This window comes from Numenius arquata, chromosome 3, assembly GCF_964106895.1.
Source record: "Numenius arquata chromosome 3, bNumArq3.hap1.1, whole genome shotgun sequence".
In the NCBI taxonomy this organism is placed as follows: Eukaryota; Metazoa; Chordata; class Aves; order Charadriiformes; family Scolopacidae; genus Numenius; species Numenius arquata.
The window spans coordinates 5,246,927-5,268,068 of NC_133578.1; the positions used below are offsets into that span (position 1 = coordinate 5,246,927).

The 21,142-nt window shown below is 40.2% G+C and overlaps 1 protein-coding gene across 1 annotated transcript in view; it reads right to left on the reverse strand.

Moving 5' to 3' along the window:
- The window catches only part of ARHGAP15 (Rho GTPase activating protein 15), a 333,370-nt gene extending 313,757 nt beyond the window's left edge, over positions 1-19,613 (reverse strand). The window contains exons 1-2 of the mRNA XM_074145377.1: positions 19,301-19,613; positions 2,476-2,655 (exon numbers count right to left, since the gene is read on the reverse strand). Coding sequence (XP_074001478.1) covers positions 2,476-2,640 — 165 coding nt within the window. The 5' untranslated portion in view covers positions 2,641-2,655; positions 19,301-19,613. The remainder of the gene's footprint in view (positions 1-2,475; positions 2,656-19,300) is intronic.
- Between the last annotated feature and the right edge of the window lie 1,529 nt (positions 19,614-21,142).

The following is a 21,142-nucleotide window of genomic DNA, read 5'->3' on the forward strand; positions in this document are numbered from 1 at the left end:
AAAAATAAGCTTTGCTTAACATACTGGTAATATGTGTATTTTAGCAGGAATCTGTATGCCTTTAAATGTAAAAGTGAAGTCTGTGTATTAAAGTGCACTGGAAAAGAGCATCACGAATTTTAAAACAAGATTACTAAATATTTATATATATATACATACGCGCGTGTGTGTGTATATCAGTTAGACCCTGCTTTTTCAAGGCACTTGGACAGACAGAGCCTACTCTTCTCCACCACTTTCCCCTAAATCCTTCACAAGTCACATGCACAGATTCGGATATGTCAGCGTGCAATTGATACACGCAATTGATATTTCACTGCTCTTTTAACTGGAATCTCACCGCGTTTAAAGCACGTATCTGAAAACGTTTGGATCCTGAGGAATTCTGCTTTTAGTTCGGGCGTTAGCAAACAACTTTAAGAGGCTTATTTAAGTAAATACACCAAAACACTTTCAGTCTGTCAATATCTAGTCAGAAAATTCTGCATGGTGAAAAGAGATGAAAAGAATTGAAATAGAAAGGAAATTAGTAGCATGGCAAGCTTTCAATCTATTATGTCGGAGCCAAGTTTGCTTAGTAAAATGACATATACTCAGTAAAATTCCACTTTTATATAATTAGCTACTAAACAAATGTAACACAAAGCAACTTTTCAGCTCTCAGCCACTGAACATGAATTGTACCTGCTATGGTTATGGGAATGCAGCAGTGAATATTTATGTCTAATTTAACTTTTTAGAGCCCTTGCTCTGTAACAGTCCAGCACACTATCCCCAAAACTAAAGTTATGTAACAAGGTAATATCAACAATGAGAAACTGCATGATAAAATCCTGCCCAAAAGTGAAAAATGCTAATTTTGTCTCATTTAGCAGCTGGATACAGAAATGCTCATTAGTTTTAAGAGGGTTAATCCTTTTAACTTTTGCATATTGATATGCCAATTATGCCTAATTGTACAAGAGGCATCAGTCAAGGTAATAGTGCATAAACACATGAAAGTTATTAAGTACATCCCAACATGTAATAAAGTAGGTGTTAATTGGTAGCTGAGTTCTGCAGGCTATTGAGGTGGATAATTCATTGAGAGATGGATCACTTGTAATTTCTCTACATAATTCCTTTTGCAGTCTCATGCTGTGATGTTTTCATGCTTGTCAAAAACAACTGCAGCCTAGTGCCTTTTGTTAAACACAGCCAATAAAATATGTTAGGCATCATTAAATATACTTAACTTTTAAACTTTTTCAAAGGTACAGTTCTTCCTGATAATACATTATAGTATTCCCAGTAAATTACTATAAGCATCGTTTCAGGTTTGTAATGGAGGAACATTTCACATCAGATAAAAGGGAAGAAGCATGTACAGTGTGTCTAAGGCACACAATATTGTTTAAATGGAAGGTAAATGAGTATCTTATCAGCTGCTAAGATCTAAACAGATTTTTTTTCTCCAGAAATATAAGGTGTAATGACTTAAGCTATATCAGAGAAATTAATGATTAAAATAATGTATTTCTAAATAAGTTTGAATTTTGCATTTGGACTTAAGAGTAAAAAGGGAAGAAAATACAGCTGTTATTGTAGGCTTCCTCCATTTAATAACTTTGTTAGAAAGCTGAATATTTCATAGGAATCCATTACATCAACAAAACAAAAAATTAATGGCTGGCATGGTTGTGAGAAGGGACTGAGACCTGGGACTCTGTCCCCAGCTAACAGAGTTTTTTCGCTCATTTGCATTCTCTGAGAACAAAATGGATCTGGAGTCCAAAAAGTGGCTAACATTGCATAAATAATTTTGTAACATCATATGGCCTCAGCTGCAAGTTGCCACCATTATGGAAGAAAATTAACCAGGGGAGACTCATACCAATCAGTTTGTTTAGTAGCTCAGAAGGAGTACAGGGGCAGGGATGCAACTGGCAACAGAGTTCATCACTAACTATTTAATGTAAAAAAAAAATTGTAATGGATAAAAAATTACTTGACTCTTTCAACTCTGTCAACTATTAAAATAATAAGATAACTTCAGTGTCTGATTTTTTACAATTCATTCATCCTTACAGTAAGGTTTATTTTTGCTGTCAACAAAGTTGTCCTTCATTTACAGAGTTGTAATTTCCATTTCTTTTCTTTTGTCTGGTTTTAGCATTTGCCTTTTGAGAAATCATGGCACGTATTTGATACTTTAAGTACTATTCTCTACAGCAGCCATTTTTAAGTACTGTAACACTTGAGAGTTGAAATGCTGAGAAGATGCTATGATCTCAGCCACCAAAGCCAAATTCTGTCTTTCAGTGAAGGAAAATTGCTATTCCAATGCCTAGCCACAATCCTAAAAATGTATCAGTACCATTAAATCCCTCCTTGCAAGGGATGATCATGAAACCAGTATCTTAAGCATCCTCAAGATCATTCCGTAGTTTTTAAAAAATTGGAAGACTCAGAAAATATTAGGAGTATTTTACTTACAGGCTCAGCAACTTTGATGTTCTCGGACAGAATCATAGATTTGCTTTGGCTCAGTCTATCGTGGTGACTGTTGGCATTTTTGATCCTCATTTGAACAGCCCCTGTACAGTGGTAGGAAGGATTAGGCTTTTCAGAGGCCGTATCAGAAGTTGTAGACCTTTCCATGGTTACTGGGTTGACCTGAAGAACATAAAATAACAGCATTAATCTAGGGACCCTTCATACAAAAATGTATCAATGTGTATGTCACTGTAGTCGGGAGAAGAAGCTGAGTTATCTTGCTGGCAAGATCTTGATCATCTTTGAACACCAGGATAACTATCAGCTGTGTCAGCCTGTAGTTTCATTATTGTCCTTATCACTCACCCATCCAAACTGCCTTGGAAGAGTTAGTTTATGTAAAAGATTATCCTTATCTCAAAAGCCATTCTCCTCCACGGTGTAATCTCCCTGCAAGCCTCTGTCACGTCCAGCTGGCAGCCACTACACTTTGTCTTTGGCCCTGCTCACAGTACACATTTTAAATCTTGCAAAGGAAAACCACATGCTGGGAAGCCAATTAACATATCTTACCTCCACAGTTCAATACATGCATGTTACAAGTGCATCACAGGACCACGCTGCAACCCTGTGAGCATCCTAGATTCAAACCCGGATCTAATAAAATTTTCCTTAATTTTAACAACTCTACCAAGAGTATGGATGGGATTTTTGTTTCTCTGTTCCTTTTTAACAGTTTGAAATGAAGAAATGGCTGAGCATGTCAGCTCTCAAACACTTGGAGGGATCAGGGGGAGCTTGTACAGAATGAGCACCTTCTCCAGCAGTGCTGCTGTTCAACCTCCTGTCTCGGCAACAGTGCAACTCAACAAACTGTTCTAGCTATTCAAATTCCCAAAACATTTTCCATCAGCAAGAGCTGCTTTATATTTCCTGTAGAAAACACCAGGACAGTGATATACAACACTTGCTTTATTTTTCTCCCTCCTAGTTCACCCTGGCACTACTATACGTAAATCATGGGTGAAATAATATGCAGAGAGTCATAAGAAAAGTTGCTATTTATATTGCTATGCAACTGTATGAGAAAATGTGTAAGAAGAGATACTATATAAACTGGAATTGGGTTTCCCAACTATAGAGCCAGGAAACTATTGAAAACCAGCATTTTCCAAATGGATTTGAAAAGCATAACTTTTTCTAGCAACATCTGAAAACATCTAAAAGATGACATTCCCTGATTTCAAGAAAGTCCATTTCTATGAAGGCATCAGAGCAGAGGAAGATGTGATACCAGAGTGAAGGTGGGAGACGAAGATGAAGAGCGTTACTGCATGTCTCTGGGCAGAATCACAGGGCATTGTGCTGGTGGGAGCATACAGCTCTCATAGCTTCACCCTCTCCTGGCCCTGATAAACCAATTCCTTACGGGAAACTACCTTAGATGTAGAGGACAATAATGAGAGATCATGCAGTCACAGAATGGTTGAGGTTGTAAGAAACCTTTAGAGCTCATTTGGTCCAACCCCCCTGCTCAAGCAGGACAACCTAGATTTGGTTGCCCATGACCATGCCCAGGTGGCTTTTGAACATCTTCAGGGGGATTTAAACTCAAGCAGCCAGAGATATGGAAAAGCAAGGAAACACACCATTCTTCAAGAGTGAAATGAAAAGTAAGTGCCTCAATATTAGCCGTTAGTCATTCACCTTTACATGCCGTGATAGAAACGCTAACTTTAGCAAAAGCAATAGTAAAGCTTATGCCCAGTGGCTGTTTCCTGAATTGAATCAGTTACTCAAGGATCCCTACCAAAGTTGAACGATAGAAACCATAGAAAGAGAAGAGAAAAAAAAATCACTAAAGCTGTTTCCTGCCACTTGCGAGTAAGCATGTCTATTTCTGCTGCAGAGCTGGTATACAACACTGGGGAAAACTCTTTATGTGGACCTTTAGGAGACCACACTGTGTGTTCTTCCTCTTCGAGACACTTCTCACCACCCTTCGGAGCAGTCACCACTCAAACCCATGTCGCAGGGACACTTTGCCATTTTGGCAGTAAGGTCTGAAGCAGCAGTAAGCAGAAAATGATTTTTTTCCACCTTCTAAACTTGGAGAGTCAAACCATTTTGTATTTCATGTTGGTATCAAACCAAAATTGCTTCTCAACAGATTTTCAGTAGGCTCCAGGCTGAAGAGCTGATCAGACTCGAGAGACGAGAGGAACACTGGCTCTGTCACTGATCCAATGTTTGGCTAGAGCACATCTCTCAGATTTTCTTCTGAAATCTCCCACCTATAAAACTCTGACATATCTCTTCTTGGGAGCATTATGAGTTTTAATCAGGTAGTGTCTGTCTGCTGTTGGCAGTACATGATGTGCTGTAAAAAAGTTCAATAATGTGACAAAGTCATGCCCTGGGTCTCACGTAGGAGCAGTCAGTCAATGACAGATCTTCTGAAAAATTTTATTCTAATCTCGTTGAACCTTAGTTAATTTTCCCCAAAACTGGAACTAATCAACACACATCAGAGTAGTACAAAGAGATCCTCTGAGGCACAAAAATTACTGGAACCCCAATAAAAGAAAAGAAAAAACCCCAAACCTCAACATTTTCACCAACAGATGTTATTTGTCTTAGTGTAGAGCATGGTGAGATGCTGCTGAATGCGAAGGAGATCTTGCAGAACATAAAGGAAAGGAACAAGTTACAAAAGTTGCTCCCTTAGGATTTCCAGGTACAAATCCTTTGCTGCCCAAACTCCATTAAGATTCCTGACAGCGTTATCGGCCCTGCGTGCCAGTAGATGGCACCCTGAATATGAGCTCCACAAACGCAACGGTGTTGCATTCTCATTTGCAAGAAAAATTTGGTAGCACATTCTGCCCTCTTTTTTTTTTTTTAACTTCTTTTTTTTTTAAACTTTTAAAAAATAACAGAGGGGAAGACAGTCAGGAAAGAGAAAAAATATTAACAGAAAACAGTAAAGGGATCCTATCTGACGATTTTATGATATGGTGCTTCCAAACTGTTATTAGCAGCATCAGGGCCAAGTTTGGGCCGGTTTTGCAGGGGAATTCATTTCACTTACTTTGGAAAGCAGAGCTGCCAAGCCCTGTGCAACTGCTTGTGAGGCACTCCATGTTCATTATATAATTAGCTAATTTGCCTTTTGGCAAATAGTTAGCATCTGGATATAAATTTTACTTCTGAAACCTCCTACGGTTGATTTGCTGGAGAAAGGCATTAAACCAAGACAGACTTTCACACCCTCCCCTCCCTGTTGTTTATAGGGTTCCTGGAGCAAAGGGGCAGCATAACTTTAAGGCATTCACCTAAGAAAAGAGGGTTGAGGAACACCCTAAAAAACCATCTTGGAAGTAACTGGTTTGCGGCACTGTGGAACAGAAGCAATAGGTTGGATAAGAGTGGAGAAAAGTCAGAGAACAGTATGGGTATAGGAAAAGTACTTGACATGAGGTTGGATGGATGATACAGGAAGGGAAAATTGATTCCTAGGGTGGGGAAAAAAAAGATTACATTGGTTGTGAGAAAGGAGAACTTTAATTTCTGGAGAGTGGGTAGATCAGCTTACTTATGGGTCAAGAACCACCACTGAGCTGAAGGCACAAAATCGCCTTTCTGGCTGGGACAGCAAAATCAATTCGATCCTACACACACAGCCAATTTTGGAGACACCTTCAGGAGTTCAAAAGCCCTCACTGAGGGAAGGGGTTCATGCTTTTCATTAAACTATGGGCATCAGTGGGTCAGCACTTGCAGTTGCTTTTCCCATGAATTGGCCCGCATGTTGGGTGCTTGGAGAGGAGACACACCTGCTTCAGCAAGTAGCACAGCATCCCCCTAGTTGCATCGGTTTGAGCTGGAGCCAGCTCTCAGGCAACTACAGGTGTGAGGTGGCTGCTAAACAGCCAAGTGACATTTTACATGCCTGGCAGATCAACAGTTAAGATCCTAAAACCCCGATATCTAAATGTACAGTTGACTTTCAAACACGTGGTGTGGAAGTAATGAGTATTACAGAGGTGAAGTACAGAAAGGTTATTGCGGATGCAAATCTGTACGCACAGTAAAGCCATCCGCCTTCTGAGAATCAGGCCCAGGGCAAAAGAGTAACAAGCAAATTGTGGAGATCAGATCTCGGTCTTCCTCAGAAAGTGCTGCGTCCTAACAAAACTATTTTCAAGAACAGTTTTTGTAACATTTCTTTTAAAAACAATGTTTTCACAAAACCTTGATGTCTGATAACAGTGCAAATATTTAAATTAGCTCTAATTTTCCTTTGATGGGACAAATTACTTTTCTGCCTTTTCTCTTCAAAAAGAGAAAGGGGATAATAGAGGAAACAAAGTGACATAGTTAACTTTCCAATGAAAAAACAAAACCCCCCTTCCTTTTGTTATTTATAATTTCCACAAAAATAGGAAAAATATGCTTTTTAGCTTTTTGCAAAAATTAAGAAAGTGAATTGTTCATCTCACAGCCATTCTTATGTCTTTGGAAGCTTAATTATATTTTCTGCATCACGTTGACAGCCATTGACCCCTGCTACAACATTGACCTCTCCTACAACAGCCCATGGAGCTAGAGGAAGTTTCATATTGCATTTATCAGGTTTTTAATCCATTTTGGCATGTTCCTTGTTCAGAAACTGATCATCTAGAGAGTGGACTGACTAGTATTACCCAAGAACTTTATTTCATGAATTTTGGTAGTCATTAAAGTTAGTATATAAGTTTTCTACAAAGCAAAGCATAGCATTAGTTCTTCAAGAAACGAGGGTAGCACTATTTCTAAATTTTGGCTTAAGCTATGCCTATGTTTCCTACAGAAAGAATGCAAGTGTTAATTCATTAGCAACTTGTACCAGGTAGCAGTTATAGCAAGTTATCCAAGAAAGGAAAAAAAATATATATCTATCCGTAACCAATACAATTTGTTACAGTTTTTTTTCAAGATTATGAGATTAAAAACATTGTGTATAATTTTCAGTAAGATTTTAATGTCCAACTTCACTCCCTATGACATATTTACCACTATCAAGTCAGAAGCAAAATGAACATGGAAATGCTCAACATCATAGTCATGTGAAAACGCTGCAAAATTAAAGTGCATCTTGTTACAGTCACGAATTCCATTCTTCTGCTGAAGGTCATACTGTACATGAAGAACACCCATTGAAACGTAATGTGACAATATTACACAAGAATAAAAATCAGCACTAGGTTCACCATTACACTAGGTCTGTGAGCCTGAAAAACCATAAAAATGGAAGAGGAAGTAGCAGTTAACAAATGAAAAAAGCGAATGCCACAGACGTGGTAAGTCAGAGCATTCTTGTAAAGGAGAAAACACATTGCTGTCTGTGAAAGAAGTGTTTAAAACCAACATACATACGTAAATATTTCTGCTGTTGGGTTTTGCTCTTAGCCTTTACTACGCTGTTTGTTATCTCTGCTCAAGTACAGCTCAGGGGTGGTGCGTGCTTACACACACGGCTGGTGGAAATAAAGGGGGACAGATGAAAAAAAACTATAGGTAAAAGAAAGGGGAAAACAAGTAAACTGCCACATAGCTTTTTTTTTTTTTTTTCAATTATTCACATCTGCACTCTGCTCCGTTTTCTTTTTTTTCAACCACCCCCACCACACTGCTCTCACAGCTAACACGTCACACATCTGCGCCCAGGGCACGGACACAAAGAGCAAAGGCTGCTGAGGGATATGGTGTCCTGGGCTAGTGCCCAGAAGACTCCTGAAGCCAGTTTATCTGAGTACTAGAAAAACAGAAAAATCCATTGTAATGAAAACACAAAGCAGATGTAACATTCCTGGGCCTTTTCCTTTGCAGAAAGATATCATCCAGCCTGCAATAATTTGTACTTAGGAAGTAGCATTAATTTCAACCATCGGTCATACCTCTAGTCAAAGTAGATCAGAAATCACACTACATCACCATTGCCTGCGTCTTCACTCCAGTTTTATCCTTTTATATCAGATAGAAAATAAAACAGAATTTCACGCCAAGTTCAGTCTACTGTAAAACGTTAAATGGCCTAAACTCAACAGCACAGTTTCCCGTATAAACCAAACTTGCAGCCTCATCAGCAAACATCAGTGAGTCAGTGGATACGTCCTAAGGCCTACAAAAATCATGCTCCTCAGCATTAAATATCACACTTCCTTTTCATTTCTTTACCTGTTGCCATATTTGACTTTCAGTTGTATCTCTCAGAACAGAAAGCACACTGGCCAAAGACCACAGAGGTCATCTTACCTCATGTTTCTAAAAGTAGCCTTTGTAATCACTCTTTTCTAAGTCCAGTATTTGAGAACTTTCTGCAAATAAAAGCAGAAATGGCTGACAGAGTCCTTCAGGCAACTCTAATTTACATGTACAGTTACCCATACCTCTCCTGGAGTAAAAGAGAAGAATAAAACATCCTTTCTGGTTTCTTTCTAGCAATATCTCACTGTCCAGTGTTTCTGTGTTTCCATGTGTGAAATATGTTGTTCAGCACACTATTCACAATTTTATTTATGGTCTGAGGTATATAACCAGTCTCTACGAAGAAAGCCCCTAAAGGCAAATTTCTTGACAAAACTTGGCCCAAATCATAGCAAACTTCCTAGGTAGTAGCCCAATACAAGAAGTAAAACATTTTCAAGCACCATTGTTAAACAACTCTTAGGCTTAAAGAAATGTTTATTCTTGAGATTTTAACTTGGTTCACGATGTGATGATCATTTCAAACTTTTTGGTTTATTCTTATTTGTATTAAGAGAGGGTTATATTTTACAGTAACACTTGGTTAATGGCTACATCGTTCTCATTACTGAAATCTCAGTACTGAAACCAGCTTAATATCCAGTAGGAACAAAGTGTACTATCACTGAAAATAATTTCTTCCCAGTTCATACAATAGACATGTGGTTCCTGACAGATCTTAAAGGCTTGATCCTCATCTCAGGTTCCCAGTAAAACCACTGAAGTCAATGGAGTTACAACAATGCACAAGTAACATCAAGCACAGCCAAGAAGGAAAGTCAAAGCATTTATTGCATTATGGAGCTAGGAATAGACAGATATTTAATGACAGACTGCAAAAGGGAAGGACAGACTTGCACCATTGTACAGCAGCATCTCATTTAATTTTGGGTCTAAGAACATACTCTAAGGTTGTTTTGATGATCGAGTTCCTAAGAATTAAAGTGTTAAAATGCAGTACTTCATTTCTCGTTCCCGGTAACTACCATACGTATAAGGAATATGTGATTCTCCACTTACAGGATGTCACAGACCTGCAAGGGTGCGGAGTCTACACCGCACAATAACTTACAGACTGTTAGTTTGGTGCTTCAGTGATTTCCTGCCCATTGACCGCAGTGCTAAAAATATGGGTGGCTTATTGTTATTTTTTCAACTAGTAATAGCACCTAACACAATAAAAAAATTAAAGGATAAAATAAAATAATGGAATGCTGATATAAGTCCCACTTTCTAGCAGATGGCAGCAAAATATCTTAACCAAATATACCGTTTCAGTGGAAATGTTATTAACCTTTACAAGCTGTTGCTTGATTTGTCTCAATGATTGGATGAAGAAAGACATGAAGACAGAAAATTTGAATAGCTGTGCAATGGTTATCGGTGAGGATTTAAGCAGGGAGCTAAGGTCCTCCTTTGTGTCATTCTGAAATTTTGTAGAAGATGATAGCTGAAAGCCCCAGGGTCTGTTTCCTGCTGTACGTAGATGTTTAAAAATAGCAGAATCATATGGAAAAGAAAAACAGGGATCTGGAAAAGCTACTTGTACCCTATAGGGCAGAGATGTGCTATCTCTAGAAATGTTTTCCTATCTGGATAGACATGCCCTGAGAATTAGAAAAAGAAGAGAATGGGAGAGAGTTACTACTCCAAAGTTTTGTAGATACAACGACAAACTCTTCACATCCAGATTTAATGACTACAAATCCAACTCTAATCCTGTAATCCTCCATGACCTGCTATCTACAGGACTTCCTTGCACAAATAAAATCTCACCAGGAAATATCATTAGTATATTATTGGAAATAACAAAAACACATGCAATGGGGTAAAAGAGCTTCTTCAAGTCAGCAAGTGACTGCATATGGTCATGTTTCTTCTTGCATCACTTAGTTTCTTAATTATATTACATGTGAAGGTCTCAGGAAAGGTAACAGCTGTTTCAAAAGTTCGTCTGTCCCAATATATCATATGGGATAGCATAATGGAGTCTATTTTCATCACTCCTATGTCAATTTAATATCTCAGTTTCAAGTAGAACTTGAAGCTAAAAGTATCCTTTGTGTACAGTTTGGCCTGCATATGTTCTGGGAACAGTCGTCCATAGTAGAAATTCAGTTGAATATGTAAAAGAACATGCCTGGGAAAAATTGCTACTTCTAGGTCTTCCTGCTGGCACCGTGTTTCATTTCTTTCTGGAGTGCATCTGATCTGCGACACCTGCCTCCACTTTCCATGCTGTGCGAGCTAGACTACAATCCTTCAAATGATGAATATTGGTCATATATACACAGTATTAAAAAAAACAACCTATGAATATCGTCCAATATGTAACACTTCTAAGGCATCCTACAACACTGAATAGCAGAGTGAGTATGCTTTAGTTATTAGACCAATGACAGCAAGTAGTTCCCAGTATCATAAAAGTTTATAAAAATTTAATTGATTTAACACCAAATAAGACCTAAGCAGTGCTAGAGGGGTCCAGAGGAGTACTGCTTGGTTGCTCCTGACCTGCTCTCAACTATCAGGTAAGGAAAAGATAATTTCTTTCCCCCTCCTTTATTTCTACTGTACATTTATGTACTGCAGGTAAGAACAGATTAGAGTCATGTTTTTCTAACCACCACAGGTAAGAGTGACCACCTCTAAACTCATTTTACACCTGGATATGATGCTTGTCACATAGTAACTTTTCAGTTTAAAGCTGTCTAATTCTGAATAAGAAGAATCCAATGTTTTCTCTAGGAAGATCACATAAGAATCACAAATTTTCTCCGGTGCTTGAAAGAAATCTGTTCCTATAGCCTAAATGTTCAGAAGAGTGTTGTTACTTTTAATGTTGCCAGATCTGAAGTGATGAGATACTATGGGAAAGGTTATTCTTGCAGTATTTACAGATACAAGCAGAAGCAGAAGTGACAGAAATTTCAAAGTAAGACTGCTTGAAATACTTCCAGCTCAATTTTGCAGAACTTCTCCTCACAGAGATTCAGATATTCATCCAAACTTTCCATGCTTACCTGAACTAGACATGTGGTGATGGTAATTTTGGAACAGCCCAAACTCTCTGGAGCAGTGGAAGAGTTAGTACCACAAGACAAACTGATGTATTAGAAAAAATATTTTTCAAACGCCTGAAAGTTTGCTGCAAATAGCCAAAGAAAGAAACTTCCTATAATTTTAAATTTCACAGCTTTGACAACAGAAATTTGGCAGTTTCAATTTGGCAGCGGCTATGTAAACAAGCTATCCCAGGGCCAGCTCGGGTAGCACGTTTGTGGCATGTACCACATTCATGTACATGCTCCCCTGGTTGCTCCGTGGTGGAGGAAGCACCTCATGATCATCACTGAGTAAGACTGCACACAAGTTTTATCCCACTCTACTTCCAAATCGGTTACGCACTACAGAACATTCGAAATAGTTGGAAGTCATGTCTCAGTTTGCCTCCTGAGCCTTAGTTCCTGTAGCAGCAGCATCCCCTTCACTAGAAAAAAAAAAGGCCTTCTTGAGCTCTGTTAAGCCTTTGGAGAAGCAGTGGCAGTTGTTTTAACTTCTTAGAGTATCCTAAAGTCCCTTAACTCAGTAGTTTAAATGCACATTTGCCACATCTTAATCCATTTTGCAGATCCATATACCCATTATCCTACAGAAGACAAGTCTGTGAAACTGAGATACTGAAATTATTGAATAGGAAAGGCTTTAAAGCTTCTCAGAATTAAAAAAAAAAATAAAAAAAAAATAAAAAATAAAGTAAACATAATAGCACTCTTTCTTTTTTATTTAAAACTTATAATAAAACTATTTCGTTCTGACACTGCCTGCCTCAATAGTGTCTATAACAAAAGTCTTGCCCCTTATTCAGACAAGCCCCCCCTCCGCCCCAGCTCCCCAGGATAATGTTCGGTTCCCAGTGCTGTGCACATGAAACAGTCCCTCCCACCCTTTCTCAATCTTCTTCCATACGTATCTGCAGCAGTTTTTGTGCTGTGATCCTGCAGCTGCTCCCTTACTTCTTCTCACTGCTCCCACTTCCCATCTGAGGGGGGGAGAAAAAAAGCTCTAGACACTTCTAATCTGTTCCCACACTCCATCTCCACTTTCCTTTGCAGAGCTCCTGGTGCTGCTCTTGTAAGAGACGCTGCTGTGAAACGCAGCAGAGCCAGCACCTACAATTTTAGGAGAAAACTTTTAAGCTACAGCAGGAACTAGAAGGGGAAATTCTTTGTGGCTTGCAAAGAGCAAGCCCCTCTTCTGCATTTTCTGGGGGACCCGGTTTGTTTTTTTCACCAGCCGCTTCTGCCGTGGCCCAGAGCGGAGCAGAAGGCAGCAGGAGCGCCCGCCCCACCACGTGGCAAAGCGGGGAGAAGACAAAGGCATTTGTTTTATGTGATAGTACTTGGTATCACAGCGTGTGGCTGAGATGTCTGCTTTCAGCAAAGGGGAAATCCCAAGGGTATAGTGGTGTCAAAAATATATTTTCTATTATTATACAAGAAGTCTGAGCATAGGCCCTGTTAGTTATATCTAAAATTTTTACTGCAAATACGCTGTTTTGTGAGGGACCAACAAAAACTTTCTTTCACAAAGGTGGATCAAGATGACTCCAGACACCTTGTATGCATGCTTTCTGCGGCCCAGGGCACCGGAGGCTACCTGCACCACCAGTCCCACCACAGACCTGCTGCACTTGGTGGGAGCGGTCAGAGTCAGCAGCAGTGACAGCAGGAGTGTGAAGGCGCCAGATCCACGTGCGACCGCCAACAGTCACAGGGGGAAGGGTGGCAGCCATTCATCTGCCCCCAACATTGTTAAGGGCAAAAATACTTCACAAGTATTACATCTGCTGTGGGTTCATTAGGTAGTGTGGTAACACCCACTCCTCAAATCCCTTCTTGGCTGCATTCAGTTCAAGTGAGCCCTTGCAGTCCTACGTACCCAAGTTAAAATGTCCTTACAGTCCATCAACATTATTCCCTAAATATCTTTGTTCATGATACAAGTCTGGTAAGAAATCTCTGTATTTAACTTTTTTCAGTCTTTTATTTTATACAGTTTTTGCTCCACATCTTAATAGACTCCTTTTCTTCACTTACGTGCACCCAAACTTTAGATGAAAATTAAAACTAGAAGAGAAGTTTTCCAATTAAAATCTCTGTGTAGCAATTCTGAATGTCTCAGGTATATATGACTGCACACTACTCAATCCAGAGCCAGTGCTAGACTGTCCAAAGGAAATTCAAGAATGGGTTGAAGAGACTAGTTCCTCTAAGCCTCTGCAGAGACTGGGGGAACTCCTTGCCTTTGTCATAACCTAGGGATTAATGAACAAGGAGGAACTGACATACTTTTACTTGGGCTGTTTCCACTTCCTTTGCTTCTCCAAGACTGGACGCATTAGTGCCACTTCCTAGTCCAAAAGTCATTACAAGAACTTGATTACTCATTAGTACTGGTTACTATACTTCGCTTTTTTTTTTTTTTTTGGCTAATAAAGTAACCAAGCATGCAATGAACTGCTGATAATAGAAACATTAATCTTTCTAGATCAAGCCTCAACAGCCCAAAGCACAAAAGGCAGCACGTCAGAGCAGCTCAGTGAGTTGGAAAGTCTGATGTAACACCTTCCTAGTGGAAAACGTTGATTCATTTGTAGCAAAGCTATTAGCTGGAAATGCTTTTTGTTTTAGAGAGCCCAAGGAGGCTTCTGTTGGTGTTTGCTGTGGATACCCATGGTGTTACCACCAGGCTCTGCTTCAATGTGGGCATGGGTTTGGCTCTGGCCACCATCATAACGTGGTCTGAGGATCCCCCAACTGGTGTGATGCTGCCAGCCTTAGGTCCATTCCCCCACTGTGGACTGCTCAGTTCCTCCAACTCCGCTGTCCCAAGCAGACATCTGGCTGGCCCAACAGCAGGTGTCTCCTGAACCACAGCTGCAGCAGAAACACCAGAAATGCTGAGAGCATCCTGACACCCAGCAGGCTGGTGAGGAACCCACCAGCCGTGGAGGTGACTTTCTTGGAGACAGAACTCCAGGACTTCAATTGTCTTCACAAAATATCTGTGTCATTTCCCTCCTCACCCGCAAAGGAAGAGAGTTTAGTAACATCCTGAGCAACAGAAAAACAAGTCCAGGTGCTAAGCGCTATGCCTTGCCTAGGAGGAGCTTTGGTATCTGATTCAGCACCGAATACAGCGGTGGCTTTGCTCAGGGTGTGGCAGGAAAAGAAATAAGAAACAACGAGCAAGCACGTACTTAAAGCACGTCTCTTCAGCTCTCAGCTGCATTTACTTCTGGTTTTTCTTCCTCCTTTTCTCCCCCTCCCCTCTTATCATGTTGCAGTTGTGCTGAAAACTGCTGGATGTCTTGGAGAAGGAATCAGAAGTCACTTTAAGTTCATTTCTTTGAGGACTGCGCCTGTTTAGTATATCAGGCACAGGCTTCGGAAGGAATACTCATGAAAAACCACAGTACAAACCCACAATACCCGGCTTAACTACAAGTGAATGATTTAATACCTGTCAATCTCAAATGGCAGGAAGTGTTGTATTGTGACTTATACAACCTTAAGCCACTAACCATAGCAATATCCAACTTGCTTAGTTAATTTATGGAAGAAATGCTTCAGTAAGTATCTGCAGACTGAGTTAGTATATTACTATGTAACTTGCACACACCTCCAGAAGTTTAGAAGCTAATTTGGAGAAAATCTGTTAAATAAACCTCTGATATCTTGCCTACTTAACTCCCCGAACAGTTCTTTCTCATGCTAATTAATGTGAATGAAAATACAGATAAATGCAGAGAAAAAGGCCAAAATTTTCAAGCGTGTATGAATTTTGGGTTCTCAGCTTCTGGCAAACAGGACTCACTTTTACACATTCCAGACCGCAACACTTCCAGATGACTTCAGCATGAGCCAATAATGCACTGAAAATGTGCTCCAGCATGACCTGGCTGCATCCGAAGACCGAGCTCTAGCATGAGTTATATCTGCCCCGTGGTCAGTTTGCAACATCTAAATGTCCATGCCCAGATAATTAAAGCCTGTTTTTCTCATTCAGACAGACTTCTTAAAGCCAATCCAATAGCATTTCTTTTGCTCCTATTTCAGCCAGCCTGGAAGCTTGTAATAAAGATGATGGGTGTCTACAGACTTTGTGATAAGAAGTCTCACTCTTAAAATGAAAATAGGTCTGCATTGAGGAAGTCCCTGTGCAAATGAGGAGCTAGCAGTGCTTGTTTTGTAGTGAGTCTCCGAAACAATCTTTTTATAGTATTTCTCAAAATAGGGAAGACTGACAGAAGCATGTTGAGTCCGTGAAGGCACAAACTTAACATCCAGCACAGCAGAAGAACAACCTCCTCTGTCCTTCAGATGTCAATAAGAGAGTTGTCAGTGAAATTAAGATTCATTGAGAGCTCTGGTTGAAGCAGGTCAACCTTATGAGAAGGTTTCAGAAGCAGGTAACACAAATGCCTCCTGACCTAGACCAAGCTCACAGGTTCCCAAATGCACACTCAACAGGGATGTGTGCCCTTGTGAGCAAGCTGAAGGCAGCAGGGCCTTCTGCCTACTCTGAGACTAAGAGGACATTCCAGCAATTAGCTTGATGGTACCAAAAGCTGTTGGAAGCCACCACAAGATGGAAAAAGGGGAAAGTTCTGTGCAGATTGTGCAATCAGGTAAGGGAGTGTGCTGTTGTGCTCTGAATGGTACTTGAATTATCACGGAAGATGCACAGTCAACAGCTGGGCCAAAATTTTATCCTATCTATTTTCTTCAGGACTAATGCTATCAACAAATGAAACCAGGAAAACCATCAAGGCATCTTCACGTAGATGGTAACCACCAGCACCAGCTTCTGTCTTCATAGCACTGAGAAATAGGTTTGATGCATCCATGTGGAAGTCCATCCATGTGGAAGTTTTAGGAGAAAAGTGAAGCCTAGAGACTTTAGGTAGAGCTCAAGTGATGCTTTGTTTTGTTTTTAAAAGAGATCAGCCCAAATAACACCTACATATACAGGATAAGGATACATTCTGTGCAACTGCCACGTTTCAGGATTCTGATTAAGAATACACCTAAGCCCTAACAGATTTCTCCAACATCAAGAGAGAGTATTCAGCAGCATGCAGGCTTTTAACAACTCATTTAATGGTTAGCAGCTCTCACTGATTGAGCTGACACAGCACAGAGGCATCTAAAAAAACAAAGTCAAGAAAAATAGGCAAGTATCAGAATTACACACTGTGAGCCTAAAAACATTCAGAAGACGCTGCCTATAACCTGCTAAGCCCCACGTGACTCAGTAGAAACAGGCCATGAGAAGACAGCGGTTGCCCTGCTGTAAATCTGTGGGATTCCTGAGCAGAGAACCGAGCTGAAGTCTCTGAGCAGCACAGCAAAAGTGATCCTCACTACAGCCCTAGAGAACATGATGAACCCTCTGCACCACTTGTGTGGGATACTACTTTTTAGAGCCCGGCCTGAAGCTCATCACTGCAAAGACGTTACAACTTCTGGGACCAGAAATAGGGAAATCCAAACCAGAGCTGTTTCAATTAAGCTAGCACCACACTAGAGGTTTTGGTATTGTGCCCCCCAAATATCAGGAGAAGAATCAAAATGTGTCTCTGTGACCATTTTAGTTTCTGGTTCCTGCCTTGCTCAGGGTGAGGAGGAACATGCCCGAGACCGTGGTCTGATACAGACCTCTCCTTTGTGACCCTTGCAATCCCAGCCCTGGTGAGAGGGGCTACCAAGGGGGCCACAAACCCATGCTTGGTCAGAAAAAGATGGAGCATCTCTTCCAAGCTAGGGTATCTCTTGTATCAAAGCAAAAGGAAGTTTCTACAACAAATGCTGCCAAAAAAAAGAAAAAGTTTTTTGTAATTCAATAATAGCGTACAGCAGGAGCTTTAAAATACAGAGAGTGCGTCAGCTGTTCACTCTGGAAAAGAAAATGAACAAATGTATGTTACAGATGTAATTGGATTGAGAGGTAAAGTGAACAAGAAATGCTGTTTTTAAATGAATTTCCTTTGGACACAAAGAGGTAAGTTGCAGAGAAGGGAGAATATAAAGAAAAATAACTCTGAGAATTCAAACTACTTTCCTAAATCTCACAGCTCTGTGGAAAATGCATTTCAAATGACTCTAAGACATTGCTGCAGTAACATAAAACCCACTACAAACACAACCCAGGAAGAGAACATGTTCTTTTTATACAATTTCCCTGTCTGTGCTGATTTGTGTATGCAGGCGGGACAGCTTTTTCCTCCAAAAAGTACAGAAAATTCGAAATGTAATCTTACAACACTATGCTAAAATCTGTCTCCAATTAGTATGCACAATTTCAAAACGAGCTTCAAGCCACATGTGATATCTTTCAACTCTGACCCATATTTCCAAAAGAAAAACAAGTTGCTTCTTACGATAAGGCTATCAGTTACAAACACGAGTCCATGTCACAAAGTTTGCAGCAAACTACATGTTACCAGGAAAACAAATCTTCACCGTAGAACAAATCTTGCTAATTCTGGCTCTCCTTTATGAGGCCCATAATCAAAGCATTATTTTGTGTTATTTGAACACCTTCCTATGTTACTATTTCCTTGTAAGGCTCTGAGGGCCAGAACATTAACGTTTGCCCACTGACGACAATGCAAAGCTATCTTTTCTGATAGGAAGCATCGAGTGAGATGAGGACTCAGGACACGCAACCTTTTTTCTGTCCAGCTCCAAAGCAGAGGAGAAATTAGTCTGGATCTAAACAGCCTCATGAACAAGCTACCACGACATCTCCTTTCAACAGCTCCACGAGGAACAGCGGTGAGAGTGACCATAGACAAACCAAGGACATTTTTTGTATGATGCCCTTTATGCCACCCCATATCCTATTCCTGTTAGCACCACTGATGAATAATAGAGGGGTACCAAGCTTTTTGATACCGAACAGGGCAGCCTCTAGCAATAACAAGTATCAACTAGATACCTACCCTTACTACTCACTAACTCTTACAGTATCCACTGTTACTAACCACCTCCCTCTTGGTCACCCGCAGGAAAGTCAGTTAATCAAACAGGGATGAATTTCACCTGGGAAAGGCAAATGCTGGGAAATGTGATCTAGTCTCATTTCCCAGCCAATACCACCAACCTTTTCTACCTTTTGGGGACAACTAGTTGATACTGGCAGGGGTAAGAGAAGTGATTAGTGGTTTGAGATACTAGAGAAGGTCAGATATAGTTGCCTCTAGATTTGCTAGATGCAAATCTAGAGGGATTGCAACAGATTTGCTAGATTCTGAATACTAATTTTGCCTTTAAAACGTCATTTTACATCTGTACCCTCTACATTGTTGCTCATTGCTTTCAAATTCACAAATGCCAACAGAAATAAAACAATTGTGTAATTGACATAATCCGCATTGAATGCATACAAAATACACACAGTTATGATAATTTTAAAAATATTTAGCAACAGGTTTCTTAAACTACATTAAGATGAATTTAAGGCTCCTTACCTACAGCCTCACAGACGTCGTTGTCTCATCTCAAACTGCCATCAACCAGCAACAGTTTTAACTATTTCAAAAAACGGAAAACATCTAGGTCACATGTCTATAGACAGCATTTGGGTTAATCTCCTACAGCTCATAAAGATAGAAAGAAAGCAGGCAAAAAAAGTAAAATAAAACCACTTCCTGCAACAGCAAAAGCTAACCATCTCACCAGCGAGCAACTTACACCCAGGTTTAGTGCAAAACTCTTCTGTATTGGATAAAAATGCAAATTTTAAAGTATGAAAGTAGCTCCTCTGTTAAAATTGCAACAAACAGGGAGGGCTAGTTTTTGCAGAAGGTAAACATGAGTTTTAAAAGGAAATGCTGAAAGGAATTACAACTCTAAGCCTCAAGACAACTTCCCTTTTCTTACCTTCAATGAAACCCTTTGAGTACTGGAATAAATAGCTTGCAACAAATCTGCTTTGCTATTTTGAAATGTAGTTTTAGTAAACATGACACCATACTGTTACTTTAGATTTATAAAATAGCAAATTCTAGGCAATCAGCGAGTTTTCTACTAAAAAAAAAAAAAAAAGAAAAAAGATTTGTAGTATTGCCTGATGAAGGTTACCCAGATAAACACTTCTCTTTCTTTGATTTTCTCTTATAACACTTCTTGATGAAGCCGCCCTTGGAGAAGCACAGGCACACACAGCTGCTGCCCCGCTTCACTTCCCGCAGCATCTCGCACCGTAACGGTCCCTCTCAGGCAGGGGGAACCCAGAGAACCAGCAGATTTGGAGGCAGCTCTATGCCTTCACAGCTTAAGAAAAGCCCCTTGCATACACCTTCACCAGCCTCTTCCCCCTTTTTTCCAGCAAGAAATGACACTTTCCAGTATTTCTAGCTCGACTTACAAAACGAGGGCTCATCTCCCCAACACAGTGGGGTTCCCATGCAGAGCAGGGTGGTTGCGCTCTGTGTGTGAGGAGCACCATGGTGCTGGTCAGGCTCCAGAGCCCTCTGTTGATGCTTTGGAAGAATACGGGTATTATTTTTTTTATTGTCTCCCACAATGAAAAAAAGAACTGCCACATGACCCGAGAAAATCAAGGCCATCCTGAAGTTTAAGGATTTGTCCCAAAAGTGCAGTAAAATGAGCCCCATTGACAGAGGTTGCCAGTGGAACTCCTCAAGAAGAGGTGATCCGTCTGTGCAGACCGTCCAGTAAGCAATTCATTTAGTGCCCTGAAAGAGAATCCTGCAGAACATCCCATGGAGAAAGGGCGGAGACAGTTGGGAAACAAGGACTGGGGCTGAGGCAAGAGTAGAGCTCAGGAAGACCCAGAAAGGGATCGTGATGAATTTTACAAAGCTGCAAAGAAAAGACTGATTTGCAGGCAGATAATTTCCTATTGCAGCAAAAACAGATGCAAGAAAGTTCCTGTAGAGAACAGCTTCAGTATAACATGCCCTGACTGAGGCACATGGGAAGCAAGACGAACAGGGATTCAAGAATACCAGAGAGAAAAAGGGGGAACATAGCGCTGATGAAGGAACGGCAGAGCTATTAAGCTACAGTGACCCTTACATTATTATTATTGATTTTGTAATAACTTCTACAACCCTCATTTCATGGTCAAAGATCCAATTATGCTAAAGGCCAGAAGCAGGACCGTCCTTGTTCCCAAATACTTACTGTGTGTGCCAAGAGGTAACACACATGTACAGACAGTTCTAAACTAAAATTTCATTTCTTTGTAGGCACTGCATTTTGGGGATGGTTTTTATAGGTCGACTTTGGGAACAAAAAAGTGGATGTTGAGTATGAAAGGCGATGAGGTTTTTCTCCCAGGTGTG